This window comes from Delphinus delphis, chromosome 14 (assembly GCF_949987515.2).
Source record: "Delphinus delphis chromosome 14, mDelDel1.2, whole genome shotgun sequence".
Classification (NCBI taxonomy): domain Eukaryota; kingdom Metazoa; phylum Chordata; class Mammalia; order Artiodactyla; family Delphinidae; genus Delphinus; species Delphinus delphis.
Genome location: NC_082696.1, coordinates 47,821,893 through 47,842,685, shown reverse-complemented (window position 1 = coordinate 47,842,685; position 20,793 = coordinate 47,821,893). Strand labels below are relative to the sequence as shown.

General features: G+C 36.8%; 1 protein-coding gene across 3 annotated transcripts in view; it reads right to left on the bottom strand.

The window, feature by feature from the left end:
- Positions 1–252: 252 nt before the first annotated feature.
- Positions 253–20,793, bottom strand: part of REV3L (REV3 like, DNA directed polymerase zeta catalytic subunit) — a 187,375-nt gene continuing 166,834 nt past the window's right edge. For all 3 annotated transcript variants that reach the window (XM_060030078.2, XM_060030079.2, XM_069541357.1), the window contains 6 exons: positions 16,383–16,497; positions 12,187–12,324; positions 10,181–10,371; positions 9,250–9,496; positions 6,809–7,018; positions 253–2,572 (listed from right to left, as the gene is read on the bottom strand). In XM_060030078.2, the coding sequence (XP_059886061.1) occupies positions 2,432–2,572; positions 6,809–7,018; positions 9,250–9,496; positions 10,181–10,371; positions 12,187–12,324; positions 16,383–16,497 (1,042 nt within the window). In that variant the 3' untranslated portion in view covers positions 253–2,431. The remainder of the gene's footprint in view (positions 2,573–6,808; positions 7,019–9,249; positions 9,497–10,180; positions 10,372–12,186; positions 12,325–16,382; positions 16,498–20,793) is intronic.

The window sequence follows — 20,793 nt, the reverse complement described above, 5'->3', positions numbered from 1 at the left end:
TGGTGGGAAGTGGTCAGAATGAGAGAAAATGATGTTTTAACCTTAAGGGAATGTTTAATCAGATTATTTCTTTAGCATTACTCAGAAAATGAACTTTTTTTTTTTTCTGGTCTGGGTGAAACACAAAACTTTATTAATAGCTGTTCTAAAAGGGAGGGGAAAAATTATGGAAGTATACTGAAGCTTTTTATAAAATATTTTTTGGTAAAATAGGTCCATGTTTCAGCACCCTCACTGGTGACAGTTACTGAAACAGCAGATGCATCTCATTAAAAGGCAGTTAGGCTACAGACTCTGAGGACAGAGTTAGAAGGGAGGCATTTCCCTGCACAAAAGGGAACCAGAGATATGCTAAGTGCTTAAAACTAGTTTTGAGCTTGTTTTGGGCACTAGTATTGAATAACCATTTGCTAGTTTGGCTATGTCCAATTATAAAGAGGTTAAGAATGATTATTCTGTTGAGAATATTGTGTCTAGCTACATTGATGAGAAAGATAATATAAGTGGAAGTCCTGATAACACAGAACTTAGAAAAGGGAAAGTAATAGATAAGTTCATCAATGGCCACCCATGCAAGGGTAAGAAAATTCTAATTCTAAGGACTAGCTCTAGACTCCCAAACAAAAAAAGATCCACAGAAGTGCCGATTTATGATGTCTCCACAGGGCTTAGGAGAAATAATATGCAGCCATGATTTATATCTCTTTGATTACATATTTACCATATAATTTTCAGAAAACAAATCCCAATATTTGGAAGTACTGAATTCGGCAGTACCTAGACCTACTTCTGGTGCATAACCAGATGAGCTTTCTATCTTAAAGTTAATTTTTTTCTATTGAAAATATTGGCATTAACTTTTTTAAATATAAATATTTATTTTTGGCTGCGTTGGATCTTCGTTGCTGTGTGCAGGCTTTCTCTAGTTGCTGTGTGTGGGCTTCTCATTGTGGTGGCTTCTCTTGTTGCGGAGCACAGGCTCTAGGTGCATGGGCTTCAGTAGTTGTGGCACGCAGGTTTAGTTGCTCCATAGCATGTGGGATCTTCCCGGACGAGGGCTTGAACCCGTGTCTCCTGCTTTGGCAGGCAGATTCTTAACTACTGTGCCGTCTCCTGCTTTGGCAGGCAGATTCTTAACTACTGTGCCACCAGGGAAGTCCTGGCATTAAGTTTTAAAAAAGTACTAAGAAAATTTTTGCTTTCCCGTTGTAAAGTCTTGGCTTCAAAATTAAGTATTATCTAAATGAATATGAACATGGATGAGAGCTAAACGTTTCCTAGACTACTTGCTCCCGTTTAAAAAAAAATCTTAAAGTTTCGGTTAGGGAATTGCAACATCAATTAGTATATAACGAGTTAAATTTACCTCATTAAAATTCAGAGAGGGTAGGGAGGATGTAACTAATGTAGGCTTATAAAACAGAAGATCATTCTATTTACAGCAAGATAAAACCACACTGCTGTATTTCGTAGTTTATTCAGTTTTAATATGGTTTCCATTATTAACTTTTAAAACAATGATTTCCAGTTTAGAAAACAATGCACTGACCACATAATTCCTTTTTTATTTTATACAGTTATACAAATATTCTAAATACACATTTTGTGTTCAAGATGATGGCAAATAAGATTAACTGTACAGTACATAAGGAAAGAAAATATTTTAAGCATATTTAGAAGCAATAGAAATGTCTATACAAAACAAGCAAAAATGGAATAAAATTTTTTATTTTTAAAGTATTGCAACAGGCCCACAGGTTTGTAACAAAAAAGTCTTTGCACAGTTCCTCACAATGCCCCATTAATAGCTAAAGCAAGACAGCGGTTTTAGAAAATAAGTTTCAAAATGCTACACATGGTACTATTGTTTGCACAGTTTGATCAAAATAACAACTCTACTCTGAGTCAAGCAAAACCTAGAGGAAATATACCAAACAACTTGAAAATCATTTGTATAAAATTCATTGCACATTATTTTACTTAGTTTGAAAAGTAAAAAAGTGTATTTACAAAATATTTCGCAGTCAAAATTATGAAGTGAATGGATATAACACGTCTTGATACAGACAGGTCAAGGAAAACACGAATGTTTTTTTAAAGAGGTTTTCAGTGCTCCTTCCACAGGGAAGTAAACATGATCTACTCAAATGGATTTACAAGATGTTATGCATACCGTAGCAAATTCGACACCTGCATTATAAAACAATGTTGAAAAGGCAAAAGGATGAGGGGTTTGTACACTGTAAGAAGTGAGCTATTCAGAGATCAACAAGTACAATTTTTAACTCAGCATAAAAGTCTTCATAGTCTTCAGATAATAGACAGACAATGAACACACTTGACTCGATGAAAGTTGAAAAAGCACCATGCACAACAGTTTAGTGGTAAACACTGAAAAAAATAGCACCTGGAATTCTGTGATATTGACAATTTAAAACTGGTCTAGTAATTGCCGGAGATATGGTGCCTTGGATAATTCTCTATTTACTCGGGAGACTTTGTAAAGTACTGGGCAGTTCAGAGAAACACACGGGATATGTCGATCAAGGCAACCTGTACAGTTCTTGCATATCTGAAAGTACAAGAGGAGTACATCAAATGATAGGAAAGTTTCTATCTAGATGTAACAACTTTTATAATCCCTCCTTTATGACCCACCACAGATTACAGGCAGACATATGGCACATATTACAGAAAGTTTCATTAATTTTCATTTCTTTGAAGCATAGCCAACCCTAAGTTGACACATTTCTAAAGGATATTATTTCACAAACCACAGAGCACAAAATTCCCTAAGGATTCATTTCATCCCAACGATCAACTTTCATTTATGGTAGAATCCTATTATATTAACATACACATAATAGGCTACCCAATTACCATTCAAAGACTGTCTCTTAAATGCGCTTATGTACACTATTCTTTCAAGTTACTTATATTAAACATTTTGTATGCCAATCATAAAAATGTTACCCACTTTCTTATTTCAGAAGAGAAAATGCCAGTATGGAAAAAAAAAATCAAAGCATGTGAATTTGAAAGTAGTAGTGCAGACCAGTAGTTTCAACCCTGGCTTACGTACATGAGCCTAAAAATAGACTAATGCCTCAGCCCCATCCCAGACCAATGAATCAGGATCTATGGGCATAAGAGCCTAAGAATCTGTACATTTTAGGGTTCTCAGGTGATTCTAATGTATAATGAGATCTGATCTAAAGGAAAATAATAAATCATAAGGCAATTTTTAAAGAGAAGCATCATAATGTCTTACCCAGTGATCAGATTTTAATATGTAAAGTCTGAAGTTATACATACAGTTTAAAAAATTGATAAAACATGAAAAACGTTAAAGGCTACTAGTGAGGGCCCCAAGGGTCAAGAAAATATATGCTGATTTTTTATGTGAATAGTGTATCCAAGTGATTAAAAAAAGGGATAGCAAATAGCAGCTACCATACTAACCTTTTAAGAGAGAAATCAGATCTGCTCCACTTAATTCTCTGATCTGTATCTAACAGCTTCTGTTTTAAAGGTCTCACAGGGCAAACAATTTTTGTTCTTTGCGCCAGTATCTTCCAGTCAATTGAAAGGCCCATTTTTCTGAGCACGCTGGTTACTGTACCAGTATTATGATACTGCCACAAGCAAACTACTGAGAGCCCTGTGCTTCAGCATGCTCTCTTGAAGAGTAAGTGTGCTGCTGTTCTACTTTGAAGACTTTCACTAATTAGATCTCTGCCAAGAGACTCAAACCTACTCCCAAATATGGAATGTCTGCACTGCAGCTCTGTGTACTGCAGCTACGTTCAGGTGCCAGGACAAACTGATAAATATTTATGCACTTGCTGTGCTTGCCTGATAAATAAACCAGGATGGAATTACTTGCCTCACTAAATTTAACTCAATGTTTAGTTTCAAGATCCTTTACTGGTGATTTAAACCCCGAGCAGCTTACGTTTAAAACTTTAAACACCACAACCTGGAAACTTACATTTTAGCAAACGTAAAACAAAAACTGCTTTAATATTTAATGATTCTTTTTGCTATCCTTTGGCTTACTTTCTTGTTTTTTAAAAAATTTTCAGTCAGATGCTTAAGTTCATTTTTTATTAAAAGTGTTTAAGTTGATGAATTTTTCTTTGAGATCTGCTATGGTTGTCTAGAATTTATATGTGTTGTTTGTTTAACAGGGAGTGTTAAAATTTCCAAGTAGAAGGATCATTTTGTTTTGTGAGTTTATAATTAACTTACTAGCTTTATAGAATTGTATTGATAAAATGCTTGTAATATTTCAACTTTCTGAAGTTTATTAAGGTTTTCTTTATAGACTAAAATATGTTCAATTTTTTAACATTCCATAAACAGTTGAAAAGAAGGTGTAGTCTCTAATGTTGGATAAGGTCTATCTTATAATGTTGTGTAGATCTTTAATAATTGTACTGATTTCTGATCACTTGACTGGTCTTGGGCTGAGAGGTGTATCAAATCTATTACTAATGTTTCTGACAATTTCTCATTTTATCTCCTGTAATTTCTGCTTTATGAAAATTCCTACAGATTATTTAGTGCACAGGAGACACACATTTTAATCCTCTTAGGAAAAAAACAATCCTAAAGTTAAAATATCCCTTTAAAGATGATGAACCATCCTTATTTTAAACAGCGTTACTTTTAAAACTGCATTTTTATAAGAAATAAGACCTAATATTGAAGGAAGGTTGTGGTTAAATTGATGGCACCAACTAGCATAGTGCATGTTGCTGGGGACAGAAGACAGTAAGGTCCAGGGAAGAGGCCACTCACAGCCTCTGACGTCAGTGGAGCTCTGGAGGTCCTGCCCATGTTTGCACCTTGTACTAGATGCCAACTAGGGAATTTTCTATGAGGGCTAGTTGCTGCCATTGGGGTAGTAACCTAAAAAAAACAGAAGCTGGGGTCACCCAGTGACTAGTGGTTGTACTAACCAGAACCACTAGTACAAAGTGGTACAAAAACTGGGACAGAGTGGCTGCAAATTGCTTGGCAATCACTCCAGTGACTTACTGCTGCTTTAACTGTGCATTCAGCAAGAAGCTGTTTCTTCATTTAATACATGTGTACGACCCACCATGGGCTGGACTCCGTGCTAGGCACAGCCAACTCAGCAAGGGAAGGGCAGGGCCTCTGCCCTCACTGGGCTCACTTTCTCTTCGGTGGGGAAGCTCGAGCTAGTGTTGAGAATGGACAGGATGGCGGGGGATCAGGGTAGGAGGCTGTTGCAGGAGTCTGGGGAGAGATAATGGTGGTTGGACTAGGATGGTAACATAAGGGAAGGAGAAAGTGAGCGTACTTAACAACTATTTAGGAGAGGGAAAAGCCACTTTATCATTTCAGTAAGCTAGGCTTCTGTGGTTGCATCAAAATAATCATACCTTGAGATCTTACTGTCCTTAATGAAATCTGTTTAATGCATTCTGGATGACTGGCTATACACTATACAACTTAAGAGTTTTCTGCCAGTGCAGAATAGCAGCTAGAATGGTGCAGAAGAAAGTGTCTACTTTACCAGTCCTTAATCATCCTTCTATTCTAAGAGCCTAGTCTCTCAAGAGATGGTTTCTCTCCCTTTTCAACTGTGTGGCAGCTAGGTTGTCCTCCTAGGAGGTTGTGGATACTCTGACTTGGTTCAGAAGCCTTTTTACCTTGAGGGGCATGGTGTAGAACCTGGCCTTTACATAGGTGGTTGGATTACATTAGGCATATGAACAGACGAGCTGCCAGGAGTGGTCGTTTAGAATTCACAATGATAGAGCTAGATAGGACCTAGGAAAGAGCATCAACCCACATTCTGAGAAAACTGGGGCCAGAGGACATGGCCAGTACTATGAAGTCCAGACTGGAATCCTGATGTTCTTACTATCAGCTTGATTCATTTTCCACTATATCACACTGCCTTTCAATTATCTGGTTGGTTTTAAAACACTCCAATAATAACCTTATATATTGCTCTTCTAAAGACAAAACAAACAAACTCCACCTCAAAATTGTTATTCTCTCGCCTGAAAGCTAAAATTGCAACTTGAAACATGATGCTATAAGAAGATATAATCAGTCCTTTAAGAAATATACAACTTTAAAAAAATGTGCTATAATATTTTTTCCTTTAGATTTAATTTTCTAACTTATTTCAAGAGATTCCTATTGTTTATTTCTGCTGGAATTCCACATTTGAAAAATTATCTCTGCATTTTATGTCTGTATTTTATGTCTGTATCCCGTCTCGGCTGCTTATTACCAGTGGAACATGGGGCAAATTACTTAATCCCTCTGTGTCAGTTTACTCATCTGTAAGAGGGCCTAGAACAGCCAGCCTCTGGCAGATAGGAAGATTAAATCATGTTAACTGTTAATTTTCTATCTTGACTCTCAGAATTGCAAACCTTCCAAGTTTACTAGCAATTCTCTAGGAAAACCAGATTTTTATGAGAATGGTAAGTAGATATGGTAGACAAAGCAATTAGTACTTTTCTTTCTTTTTTAGAAATACTATTATAAAAGAAATTGGGTGGCTGGACATTGTAGTTCTATGGTTCTAATAAACATAATACACTATTCTATAAAAACAAAAACTAAATTATAAAACAAATTTAGCCATTTTTAATAGTTTAGTTCAATTATGATATTTTTAGGAAGTTTATTAACTTAGAATCCTTATTCCACTTTCACACTAGAGTTTCACACCTTACACTACACCTCCCTCAAGAGTTGACTACATTTCCCTGAAGAATCAGATTGCTTGGGATTCTGGGTCTTTTGAACAAGGTTGTACCTTTACAAGTTGCTCCTGCTGACGTTCCAACTCTCGAATTTCTTGGTTAAGGATGACTGCAACATGCTGAGGTTGGCTGCGACAGTTACTACAGATGCCGTGCTGAGTCAGGTCATCACACACAGGGCAGTGTAAGGTAGTAAAGTATTGTGAGATAGTGCCTTTCCGCCCTTCAGGTTCACTTCGAGAGGAGCTGGTGGCTTTCTGGATCTATAAAAACAACAGTTCAGAAAAATATCAATTCAGAAATAAGTCTGAGCCAGCTTCATAGCAGAGTGGCTATTCTCATGCTAATTACAGGTTTACTAAGGCATTATTTCATTTGTTCAACAAATACTGAATAGCTACTATATGTCAGGCACTGTTCTAGACAATGGGGCTATAGAAAAGAACAAAGTTGTTCCTTTACACTTTAATATCATCAGATAATATTGTTTTGTTTTCGTTTTTTGGGAAAAAAAAAAGTCTCAAGAGGCACAAACTTCCAGTTATAAAATAAGTAAGTCATTGGGATATAATATACAGAATAGGAAATATAGTCACTAATATTATAATAAATTTAAATGGTAACAGATAACTAGACTTTATCATGGTGATCATCTCAATGTATATAAATGTCAAACCACTATGTCGTACACTTGAAACTAATACCAGATTGTATGTCAATTATACTTCAATAAAAAAGAAAAATAGTCTCCTGTCACTCGGTTTTTGTTTTTTTTTTAATTTATTTATTTTTGGCTGTGTTGGGTCTTTGTTGCTGCGCACGGGCTTTCTCTAGTTGTGGTGAGCGGGGGCTACTCTTCGTTGCAGTGCGTGGGCTTCTTACTGCGGTGGCTTCTCTTGTTGTGGAGCACAGGCTCTAGGTGCTCAGGCTTCAGTAGTTGTGGTGCATGGGCTTGGTTGCTCCGCAGCATGTGGGATCTTCCCGGACCAGGGATCAAACCCATGTCCCGTGCGTTGGCAGGCGGATTCTCAACCACTGTGCCACCAGGGAAATCCCTGTCACTCAGTTTTCTGGTTGAGATATGTAGATGTATGAGATCATATGGGGGCAGTGGAGATCACAGAGGGCAGAGGAAGAAATCCAGGTTAAGAGTAGATACTGTTTAAGGCTGCGCAATTTGGGCCATGGCAGCAAGGTAAGTGGAAGGTTAAAAATAACTTGTTAGGCAGTAAGGTGCAAAATTCAAGTAAAAGTAAACCTGGAACATTTCAAATGAAATTAGATACATGTTCCCTAATCATTCCTCATTTGAAGTAATACTGGTTTCAGAGATGTCTTCTGATACTCTTTTTCACACTGAAATAACATCATCTTACAATCATACCCTTGGTGTACTCCCTTGCTGTCTTATAAGTCACTCTGCATAAAAGTTATTAGGTCAGCCTTTTATAAATGCCATTGTTTTAACATTCTTGCTGGTGATGAAATGAAAAATAGTAATAGCTTTGTGGCATAGAGCCAGGACACAGCATTACAGATGTTGGCCAGCACAGATTCTCTGAAGCACAGCTTCAACCTCAGTTTCCCAGCTTATTCTTTTCCTTGAGGCCTTAAGTGCTCACTGAGAAAGTAAAAATAATTTAATTATCAACTTTTATCAGTTTTCCTGCATACCCTCAGCCTTTCATAGTCAGAGCAAATGACAGCAGATCTAATTCTAAACATCAGATAACAACTGCTACTCTCCTAGAGTAATGTATCCCAGATTATTACAGAACCACAAATCGTTCCTTCAGGCTTCTAATGGGTAAACTAAGAAAAAAAGAGTTCAAGCAAAACTCCCTTTGGTAAGATTCCACATTGCATGTTTTACTTTAGTAAAGTGCTATTTTAACATTATTTCCTTAGTCTGGTTTCTGCAGGAATATGTCTAGCTACTACATCCTATACATTTCTTAAACACCCATTTTGAAGGGATTTTTCTGCTCTCCTTTGTTCAATTTTTTTTTTTTTTTTTGTGGTACGCGGGCCTCTCACTGTTGTGGCCTCTCCTGTTGCGGAGCACAGGCTCCGGACACGCAGGCTCAGCAGCCATAGCTCACGGGCCCAGCTGCTCCGCAGCATGTGGGATCTTCCCGGACTGGGGCACAAACCCGCGTCCCCTGCATTGGCAGGTGGACTCTCAACCACTGCACCACCAGGGAAGCCCCTCCTTTGTTTACTTTTTATTAGCTGCTTTGAGTTATTTTATAGTTAAGTGTTTACCATTGATGTAGTTTTGGATTTAATCTTCTATAATTTGGCCAATCTGACAGAAGCTGGGAAGGTGTTTGTAGAAAACTAAACCAGAAAAATGTAGCACCTTTGTTGGTATAGGATAATAAAGCATTTGCTTTGCTCTGATAGCATGTAAATAAAATCTTTAGCTCTACTGAAAATTGTAAGTGAATTCTCTCTTTAGAGTCACAGCACAGGTACTATTTAGTAGGCTTACCCTTGGTAATTCATGATACCAGTTGAAGACATCAATACCAATAAGTGAGAAGATTCTTGCCAGGGGTGGAAGGATTTGCTTGGTGATATAGTAAGTGGCATTCAGTCTCAGAGTCGGGTCCTGCAGGACTTCCACTGGGCGCCTTACCAGCTGGATAAGTGGTACTCCAGGGGTCCCATAAATGATGACATATGGCACTCGTTCCCCAACTCGAGGCTCAGAGCGCCGATCATAAGTAAGCATTTTCCTATTTAAATCCAAATAAAATAGTCACTCAAAGACTGTCATGGAAGGCATCTTTCCAGAAAATTAAATGAGAATTAAACAATAATGAAACCATGAGAAATCAACAAGGGGAACCTTCAAGTAACTTTTTTGACAACTGTATACACTTCACTTAGTTGGCACCAAGTGGATATGCTGTGAGAGTTTAATAAAACTTACTCTGTAAATTACTGTTACATGGAGAACAATATGAGTTGGCAGATATCAACTACCTTAAATTGTTTTCTATCCCCTAAGACTAAGAATTAACTATTGTAAATCTAATAATGGAGGATAAAATTTAGCTGATTAGGTGATCTGATTCTAGAATGATACCATCTCAGTGCTTTGGTAAATGAAAATTAAGGACTACCTAGTGATTCTGATATGGGAAAAACAATCAATTCCAGCTCTGTATCAGATTACAATTTCACTAAATTTAGTTTCTGCAGGGAAGGCCAGAAGAGGAGCTCTTTCTTCTTCTTTAGAACTTGCAACGTATGGGGGTCACCCACTCACTTTAGTAAGGCTTCACGTGGGCAGGGGAATAGACAATTGTGTATCTGTGCCTGCAGACTGGGTGTCTATTAATCTACTCCAAACCATTCCAAATCCCAGGACTACACTTACTAGGTATTGGGGGTTGTGCTGTTGTGCACATCATTACCTTGTAAGTTCCAGGGCTGGCACACACGCGCCAGGTTTGTAAGAGGCACTTCCTCTGTATTCCTTTGCAAAGATAAAATCTTGTATGCTGGCCTTTCCTTCCAGAAGCTTCATACATTGTCGTTGAACATACTGTTTAATTAAACTTATATCTCTTGTTTCAAATAGCAGCTTCAGAGAACGCTCAAGTATCTTTAAAAAAAAATGGATATGCTCATAAGGAAAAAATATCCCCCAATATATTTCATCATTGCTGTTATACTTTCAATTACGTTAATTACTGAAACTTGCTGATCTGTCTGAACAATCTGCTATTTACAATGACTAGATAATAAAAATTATTGAAACTGGAAAATATTTTGGAGACTTTATTTAACTTGTGATTTCTAAAAATAGAGTATTATGTAGTTTGAGGAAAATCATATCAGGATGACATGCAGATGAAACATTTGCTGTGTGTGATGAGCAACACGAAACATTTAAGTTGTCTTAAATAGCCAAGAACACTCCAGGCACAAAAAGCCAGACATCATTTCATGTATTAACCCTATTATAGAAAGGGCTGGATTCAGGTGGACAGAGAGAAGTTTAAACATAACCAAGCAGTGAAATAAAGTTAAACATCACCAAGCAGTGAAATAAAGTCAGTCTTTTTGCCTTTTTATAGTGTCAGTAAATATATACTAACTGTGATAGAATTTTCTGTGCTGGAGTATCTCTACTAGAAAATGACTGACATGCAGTAGATTTATGCAGTGGAATGAATTTAAATTAGTTCCAGGTGAAAGCTCTGTATCTTATTCTGAGTACTGGAATCCATACATATTTATACAAGAAGTTGCTAACTTAGCCAAGGCACCATTCTTCCCTCAGAGGAAGAATGCACTGGATATCTTTTCCAGAAACTAGTATTAAAAAAATCTCAAATTTACATAATATTATATGTGACATAATAGGTTGCTATCAATCTATTATGCTTTTAATGCTCTCGTAAAACTCAGTGTATAGAGTGCTGTTCCATTTATACCATTTATTTTTGGTTTGTTATAGAAGGAATCTGGGCCTGAATAAAGAAAAAATAAATATGAGATACTATGGTTGAGAAATTTAGGTAATTTATATTACCATTGTTCAGAAATCTCCCTAACTTGTATTTGGTAACCCAAGTAAACAGAATTTCAGTTAATCTAGGATGGATTACATTACTTATGAAATTTCTCTGTTCAGTTTCCCTTCTTTATCCTGCTCCATAGCTTTTGGGTGTTGCCATATATCATCTCTAGGTGATTAGACAGGAAATTTTTATCAAGTTCAAGTGTTGTTTTTTAGCAATTGTGATAAAAGGTAAGGTGTGGGAGAAGTCAGAAACTAAGGACTTAAATAAGTTGTTTTCATTAGAAATGAAGTTCTCAAAAAATCATACAGTTCCTCTTATAGTTATACATAGTCATATAGGCTATATAGTTCCTCCACCTAGATATGTGCTTAAGGATTTGTACCGGATTCTTTAGCCACTTATTTCTTTTTTAAAATTATTATTATTTTTTTTGGCTGCATTGGGTCTTCGTTGCTGCGTGTGGGCTTTTCTCTAGTTGTGGCGAACGGGGGCTACTCATTGCAAGCTTCTCATTGCAGTGGCTTCTCTTGTTGCGGAGCATGGGCTCTAGGTGCATGGGCTAAAGCAGCTGCAGCACGCAGGCTTGGGAGTTGCGGCATGCGGGGTCCTAGAGCATGCAGGCTCAGTAGTTGTGGCACATGGGCTCTAGGGAGCATGGGCTTCAGTAGTTGTGGCATGTGGGCTCAGTAGTTGTGGCTCTCAGGCTCTAGAACGCAGGCTCAGTAGTTGTGGCGCACGGGCTTAGTTGCTCCGCGGCACGTGGGATCTTCCCAGACCAGGGCTCAAACCCATGTACCCTGCATTGGCAGACAGATTCTTAACCACTGTGCCAGCAGGGAAGTCCTAGCCACTTATTTCTTAAAGATGACAACAAGATAGATAAAACTTACCTTAGAAACAGCAGGGCAGGAGTCTCTTCTGACTGTTTCTATTCCTTTTGCATCAAATACTGGGTCCTTTTGATCCAATGTTTCATACATGTAACCCACATACCTCTTTTTTGTTTGTAAGACACAGGGCAAATATACCTGTGACGAAATTAATAAAATATCTATCAATAACCATTTTTTTCCAACCATGAATATCTTATTTTTATATGCCTTTTTCTCTCTTTAACCAGATGTCAATTATAAAAAATTCTAAATGTGGCTTAGGGCCCAACGAATTCATAATACAAAATGAGACAACACTTGCAGGTAAAAACACACAAAGTGAGTTGTTCTACTTCCTCACCACACACCCACTCCTTTACTTGCACTATCAATTTTGCTCCTTCCTCAGCTGATACTGCTCTCTCAAAGTCTTCAATCATATCTTTTCAAACAATTTAAAAAATGACTTTAAGTAACACCTACTATATGGTACAAATTAAAAAGTTATAAGAGAATATACAATGAAAAGTCTACCTTCCCCTCCACAGAGGCATCCTGTTATTGATTTCCTGTATATTCTTCCAGAAATATTCTATCTAAGTACATGTACTTATATACATAAGGGTAGCTTACCTTCCACATCACTCTGTACTTTGCTTATTTCATTTAATAACTTATCTTGGAGAGCATTCCATCCTGTACAAGAAAGCTCATTTTGTTTTGTAGCTACATAGCAGTCCACTTTATGAGGGTATAATAATTTTTGTAACCAGTTACCTACTATGGGTTATTTAGGATGTTTCCAATCTTTTGGAGTTACAAATAGTGTTCCGGTGAACAACCGTGCATGGATAAATCTGCAGGATAAATACCTTGAATTGGAATTCCTGGATGAATGGGTGTGTGTCCCCACCCCTTTTTATGTTACCACATTGGTCCTTTCCTCTGCCCCAAAGCTGTATCAGTAATCACACTAAATGTAAGTGGTGTAAAAAGTGTAAAAATGGTGTAGAAAGTGTAAAAATTGGTGTAAAAAATGTAACTTGTAAAAGGCAGAAATGATCAGATTAGATCCCATCAAAAAGATACAACAATATGCTTTCTACTAGAAATCCACTTTAAATATAAGGACATAGAAAGGTTAGAAAAAAGATACACTTGTTAATACTAATCAAAACAAAGCTGTTGTGGCTATATTAATATCAGAAAAAGTAGATTTCCAGATAAGGAATATTATCAAAGATAAAAGTATCAATTTGTCAAGAAGATACATAACCATAAATGTATATGCACCTAATAAGAAAACTTCAAAATGCATGAAATAGAAACTGGCAGAACTAAAAGGAGGAAATAGGCAAATCTATGATTATACTTGGAGACTTTAGCACCTCTCTTCTAGAAATTGACAGAGAATCAGTAAGATTGTTGTTGGCTTCAACAACGCTATCAGTTAACCTAAGTGACATTATAGAACATTCCACCCAATAACCAGAATACACAGGGATTTTCAAGGTCATATGGGAACATTCACTAAGAGACCATGTGCTAGACCAAACAACGAACTGTAACAAACTTAAAAGCACTGAAATTATATAGACTATGTTCTTTGACCACAATGGAATTAAAATTAATAACAAAAAGATGTCTGGAATATCCTTAAAAATTTGGAACTTAACACACTTCTAAATAACCTACAGGTCATTATCACTGAAGTAAATGAACAATAATAAAAGCACAAGATACCAAATTTGAAACTAAAGTAGTGTTTTGAGAGAAATTTGTTACTGTTAAACGCTTATATTAAAATTTTTTGTTTAAAATCAATGATTCAAGTTTCTAAATTAAGACAGGAAAAGAGAAGCAAACTAAACCTAAAGTTAAGTGTAAGGAAGGAGATAATAAAGAGTGGAAATTAATTATACAGTTCTTCAGAAAGTTCTGTAAATGGATAAACCACTAGCTAGAATGATCAAGGGGGAAAAAAATGGAAAAACATCAAAAGTGAAAGGGATGTTACTAAAGATTTTACAGATATCAAAATCACAATAAGGAAGTATAAATAGTTCATGCCAATAAATTTGACAACTTAGGAGAAATGGACAAACTCCTTGACAATCACAAGTTTTAAAACTGACATGAGAAGAAAACTTGAATAATATATATTAAAGATATTTAATTTGTAATTGAAAATGCCTTCCCCGCCATAAAATTTCAGGACTAGATTGCTTCACTGATGAATTTTATCAATCATTTAAGAAAAAATTTTACACACTTTTTCTTTCAGAAAGTAGAACAGGAAACACTTCCAACTCATTTTATGAGGTCAGATTTTTTTTTCCTGTCCCCAAACCAGACAAAGACAATACAAGAAAAAAACCAAAAAAACTACAGACTGATACTCATGAACATGTGCATCACGATTCTTAACAAATGTCTATTTTCTTTGAGAAGTTTTGCAGTTTTTGCTTTTATGTTTAGGCCTGTGATCTATCTCAGGTAAATTTTCACGTCTGGTGTTATTTTCTAAGGACACCATGCTCTTCACTTTGCCAGATAGGTTGAGTGTCCACAGCATCACACACATACTTCTAGAATAGCGCTCATCATCGCTCTGTTTTCTAATTTTTCTTCCCTCTCTCCCTGCAATTAGAATGCTCACTCTTCAGGGCAGATACCGTATCCAAGTCCTCTCTGAATCTCTTCTAGCACAATTCTTGCTTCAGAGTAGGTGCATGATAAACATTTGGGAGTCATGTTTGATTCTCTTCTCCCTTTTTTATCTTTTCCACACCTGCTCTCCTAAATCAACCACTTTTAACTCCTGCCCATCCTTCTTTCCATTTTCTCTTGAATTGTTTATTTTCGCTAGTTTATCTCACTACTTCAGGACATACAGGTTGCAAAAGGCATCCTGTCTTGAGATTCTTCTCTTTCCAATCCATCTCCACACCACTGTGAGGCCAGTCCTCCCCAAAAAGCTCTGTCATGCTTTTGTTTGATAAACTTTCCTGAATAAAGTTTAAACACTTTAGCTTGGCATTCAAGACACTCTATAATCTGGTCTTAACTTTATTTTTCCAGACTTCTCTCCTGCTACTCTGTATTCCCATGTTGTGCGTTTCCTACTCCATATCCTTCTATATACCACTTTCTTCTGTGCAGAATGACTGCAGCACCGTGGCTGCCTATTGAAATTCTAACCATTTTCTGAGACAGAATGCAATGTATACCTCCTACATGGAGTCTCCCCATCCAGCCTAGGAGGACATAATACCTTTTCTTTGCACTCCTACAGTGCTTAGGGAGACTGCTTCCTAAGTTTACAATGAAAGATCATTTACATACATTTCTAATCTTTCCTTTTAGATTATTGGCTCTTAGAGGGCAGGACTGTGTCTCATGCTTCTTTGCATTCCACACCTCTCCTAGCTCAGTACGTTTTATACAGAAAGAACTAAATGCATATTTCATATCCAAAGTAAAGTGAAAATAGTCGAAGGTCCTGTGGCAGACTGCATTCTCCAAAGAAATAATATCTTCTATCCCACATACCCTTCTCACAGTGTGACTCTGACATTTTTCCCATTAAGAGATGGGGACCTATGTTCCCTCTCAAATCTAGACAGGCTATGATGCTATATGATTTTAAGACTAGGTCATAAAAAGCAAAATGGCTTTCATCTGGTTCTCTTTGGGATGTTCATTCCTAGAACTCAGCTATCATGCTGTGAGGAAGAACAAGTAGCCCCAGGGAAAGGCCAAGTGTAGGTGTTCCAGCTCACAGCCCCACCTGGTGTCCCAAATGGCAGCCAGCATCAACCCCCAGACATGAGAGTGAGCAAGCTTCAGGTGATTTCAGTCCTTAGCTTTCAGCTAAGGACCTAAACGTTGTGGAGCAGAGACATGCCATCCCAGCTGCACCCTTCATGAATTCCTGACCCATAAAAATCTGTAAGCTCAATAAAATGGTGCTTGTTTTACACCATTAAGTTTGGGGTTACACAGCGATAGCTAACTGGAATAGTCTTTTCATTTCTTTATATAAGACATTACAAAAAAAATTGAGAAAATTATACAAAAATAAGGGAAAAATACTTAAACACTTTCACAGACCCATATACCATTATAAAATCTGAAAATGTATTGAAAAAGTCAGAAATCTACAGAAGGTATATGAATTTTATATGTGGTTAGTAGTATTACATTTCTCTTACCTTTTCAAACTTCAATTTCACTGGTTTAGGATTGGTAGCAGTTACAGCTTCAGCAATTTCCTGACCAATCTTAAAAGACTGCTCCTTAGTGGCTCCTTTCAGTAGCACAAACATACTAAGAGGATTAAAAATAAAGTAGGGTAATGAGGAAGGCATTGTAACAAAAAAAAATCTCATCAATAGTAACTTTCCTGGATAATACTGTAAAACCAAGGAAAACCTTTTTTTCCCCCTTACTCTTCCTTATTAAGTTGCTCCCAACCTGAGTTTTCTTGTTTTGTCACACTTTCCTGTGTGCTCACGGTATATCTTGTTACAGATCTTTAAGACATCTAATGTTTCTAGTTTAGCTACACACAGAACAGCTGTCACAGCTGGCAAGGAGGTCTTGGGTCATTCCTATACATTTACAGCTTTCCATGACACACAATTATGTCAGTCACAAAATAAAAGATGATGACTATAAAGAAATGGAAAATTTACTTGTGATATGGGAGGGAATTTCCTTCCAGAACCACCCAACTTAGAAAAGAACACATGTATATTTTGTAAAATATGTTCATTGAAGAACAGTTAGAAAACACAAAAAGGCACAAAGAAAACAGCCATTTATAATCTCACCATTCAGAAAAAAGATACTAGAAGGCTTTTGTGTACATCTGTAAATCTTTTCTCATTTGGGATCACAGATCATACAGTTTGATAACTTTCTCCTTTCATTTAATGGTATATTGTGAACATTTTCCCATGTCACTTCTTTTACATTATTTTAACAGTTGTACTGTATTTCAATGTATGGATATAGTATAATTTAACCAAACCCCTACCACTGGAAATCTAAGTCATTAAATTTTTTTTCTAATATTTAATATATAATAATAACTTGGCAAGCTATGTCCTTAGAATAAATTCCTAGAAGAGGAATTTCTAGATAAGTGGTATATACTAAAAATATTTTTTGAAAGATAATGTGAAACTGAAGTCCAGAAAGATATTTCTGACATACAATCCCACCATCAGTATATGCAGGTCAAGAGGGAAGGATTTCTAATACGGATTAAAAAAAATCTAATATGAAAAATACTAAAAAATAACTGATAAAAGTACTGGGCACTTTTTCCTAATATAATCCAGCTAACTCTGTAACAGCACTTTACATTTCAGTATATACCACAATCTGAGACCAAAAGAAGTAATGGCGAATAAATATACTTAAGGAATAGAGATTATAAAGCTGATCTTCATTTATAACTTTAGTGGAAAGACATTAAATAGTAGAAATGAATACTATCTTGAAACATGGACTTTAAGATTCTTGGAGCCACATAAACCAATCTTATTATTTCTTAAATGCTTTTATATTGGACTTTCAGTCTCATTTGGATGGTTTTTTTTGAAAAGCTCTTTCTCTGCCAATATTGCAGATAGTACTTGTGTTAAGAGTTTGATCTGAAAAGCTTAAGGAGTATTTATTTAATATTACTTAAGGCCTTGAAAATAAAAATTTATCAATCTGAATTAATTTTAACATAACGCACAACAAATAGGCCTTAGATAGCTAATTATACTTTTAAGCTAGGCTATATTCTGAACCACCTAAAGCTTTTTATAATATTTTCTTTCTAGGCCCATCTGATGCTCATTATACCAGTATAGCCTTTAAAAAAACAGATTATTACAAAATTTCCTTTTGAAAGATTATTTAAAGAATCAACTTCATTGAGATATTATTTGCATATAATAAAATGAATACATTCTAAGTGTACAGTTCCATGAATGTTGACAAACGTATAGGCTTGCTGTTGGCTGAACTGTGCCCCTTAAATTCATACGCTGAGAACCTTAACCCCCATTGTGAATGTGACTGTATTTGGAGATAGGGCCTTTAAAGAAATGATTAAGTTAAAATGATGCTCTAATTTAGGTGGTTAGGGTGAGCCTAATCTGGTGTCTTTATAAGAGGAAATTACACAAAGAAACACCAAGAATGTACATGAACAGAAGAAAGATCATGTGAGCACAGCTAATCAAGCTAACGCCTTGATCTTGGACTTCAAACCTCCAGAACTGTGAGAAAATAAATTTCTGTGCTTAAGCCACCAAATCTGTGACAGCCCTAGAAAATTAATATATTTGTGTAACTACCACCGGAATCAAGATATAGGGACATTTTCATGACCCCATAAAGTTCCCTTGTACTCCTTTGCAATAATTCTCCACTCCACTCCCAGCAACACATGACCAGCTTTCAATTACTATAGATTAGTTTTGTCTTTCAAGAATTTTATATAATATACAGTACATACTTATGTCTGGCTTCTTTCACTCAGCATATTTTTGAGATACACCCATGTTGCTAAAGTAGCAGTAACTGGTTCCTTTTTATTGCTGAATAGTACTCCATTGTATGGATATGCTACATTTGTTCATCCATTCATCTGCTGATGAACATTTGGACTGTTTGCAGTTTTGGACTATCAGAATAAAACTGCAATGAAGAGGTGCATCAAGTCTTTGTGTGGACCTAAGTTTTCATTTCTCTTAGGTAAATACCAAGGATTAGGATTGTTGAGTCATGCTAAGGGGGTATGTTTAACTTTAGATGTAAATGCCAAACTTAAAAAACAAAGATTATTATGCTTAAAATGTTCAGATGCAATAATGAATTGAAGTGCTTCTACACACATTTCTGTAAAGCTCTAGAACAGAGAAACTAAGCTATGGTAATAGAAATCAGGTAAGTGGTTACCTGGGGGTAGGGGATGAAAGTGAGAGACTGACTGCAAAGGAGCATGGCAGAACTTTCTACAGTGATAGAAATATTCTATATCTTGACTGGGGTGGCAGCTGATTACATGGGTCTATACATTTTGTATATTGAACTATGTACTTTTTTGTTAAAAATTATACCTTGATAAAGTTGATAAAAAATTAAAGGAACACATACTTTACATCTTAAAAGTTATTATAGGGTATATATTTGAGATTTTACCTAGTAGTGTTAGGGGTTTTACTTGAGTTCATCTGTGTTGTTTTGGCTAGTTTTAGTTGGAGCTAAGCTTCAAGAGAGCTGACCAGGATTAATGGAAGTTTTGGGTCACTTAACAGAATGTAGGTGACCAGCCTACGAAGAGAAAGACTGTTTTATAAGTTTCTAGGGAATTCCCTCGTGGTCCAGTTGGTTAGGACTCCATGCTTTCACTGCCAAGGGAGTGGGTTCAGTCCCTGGTCCGGGAATTAAGATCCTGCAAGCTGTGTGGCACAGCCAAAAAAAAAAAAAGTTTCTATTTGTCTGTTACTGGTGCTTTTAATGTAGTTAAATAATGTTTATCTTTGGTTGATAGATCACATTTAAAGCAGTGATTTTCATTTCACATGGGGTGGGGAGTTAAGCGAGGATATTAGAATCACCTAGGAGGCTTTTCTCAATTATACTCAGATCAATTTCCCAAGAGATTTTTGTTCTAGTTCCCCACCACCCTTCTGCTGCCCCGGCAGTATGTGTGTTGTCAAACGTCCTTCCCTACCCTGCCTAAGAATCACTACTACAGAGAGCTTCAATAACTGATGGGAGTAGGTCTATCCCACTAGGGTGGGATAAGTATTATTATTTTTTGGATAAATATTATTGATAACCACTATTATATAGAATAATTGTTTGAACCACTACAATATAAAGATAGTCAGGGTGTTTACATTTATACCGTCTAAATGGACAATAATGCATAACTGCTCTAGAGAGAGAAACACCCTTCTAACAGAGTAATTTTGATGCTTTGTTAACCAATCTCCCTTAGCTAGACTCCAAGATTCATAAAGTCAGCAGTCCTGAAACTAGAGGGAGGCAATGGTCATTCTTCATCATGTATCAGATTTCCTTCATTCTGATGACAGCCTCAGGGAGGCTAAGTGACTTTTTTTTTTTTTTTTTTTTTGCGGTACGCGGGCCTCCCACCGTTGCGGCCTCTCCTGTTGCGGAGCACAGGCTCCGGACGCGCAGGCTCAGCGGCCATGGCTCACGGGCCCAGCCGCTCCGCGGCATGTGGAATCTTCCCGGACCGGGGCACGAACCCGTGTCCCCTGCATCGGCAGGCAGACTCTCAACCACTGCGCCACCAGGGAAGCCCTAAGCGACTTTGTTGATGGCCATGCAATCAGCTAGGAGCACAGCTAAAAAGAATCCAGATCTCACTCTTGGTTAAGAACTCTTTCCCTCCACCAAGCATACATTTATTATCCCTAGAGCAGTGCTTCTCAGTATGTTATCATTATTGTCCTCCCCCCAAAAAAGTTAAAAGTAAATTTAACAAGAGAAAGTAATTACTAAGGATTAAAATGTTGTTGGGTAGGGTTGAGCTTTGTGGGGCCAAAACCCACTGTACTTCTTTGCTCCTCGAGGACCAACTTGTGC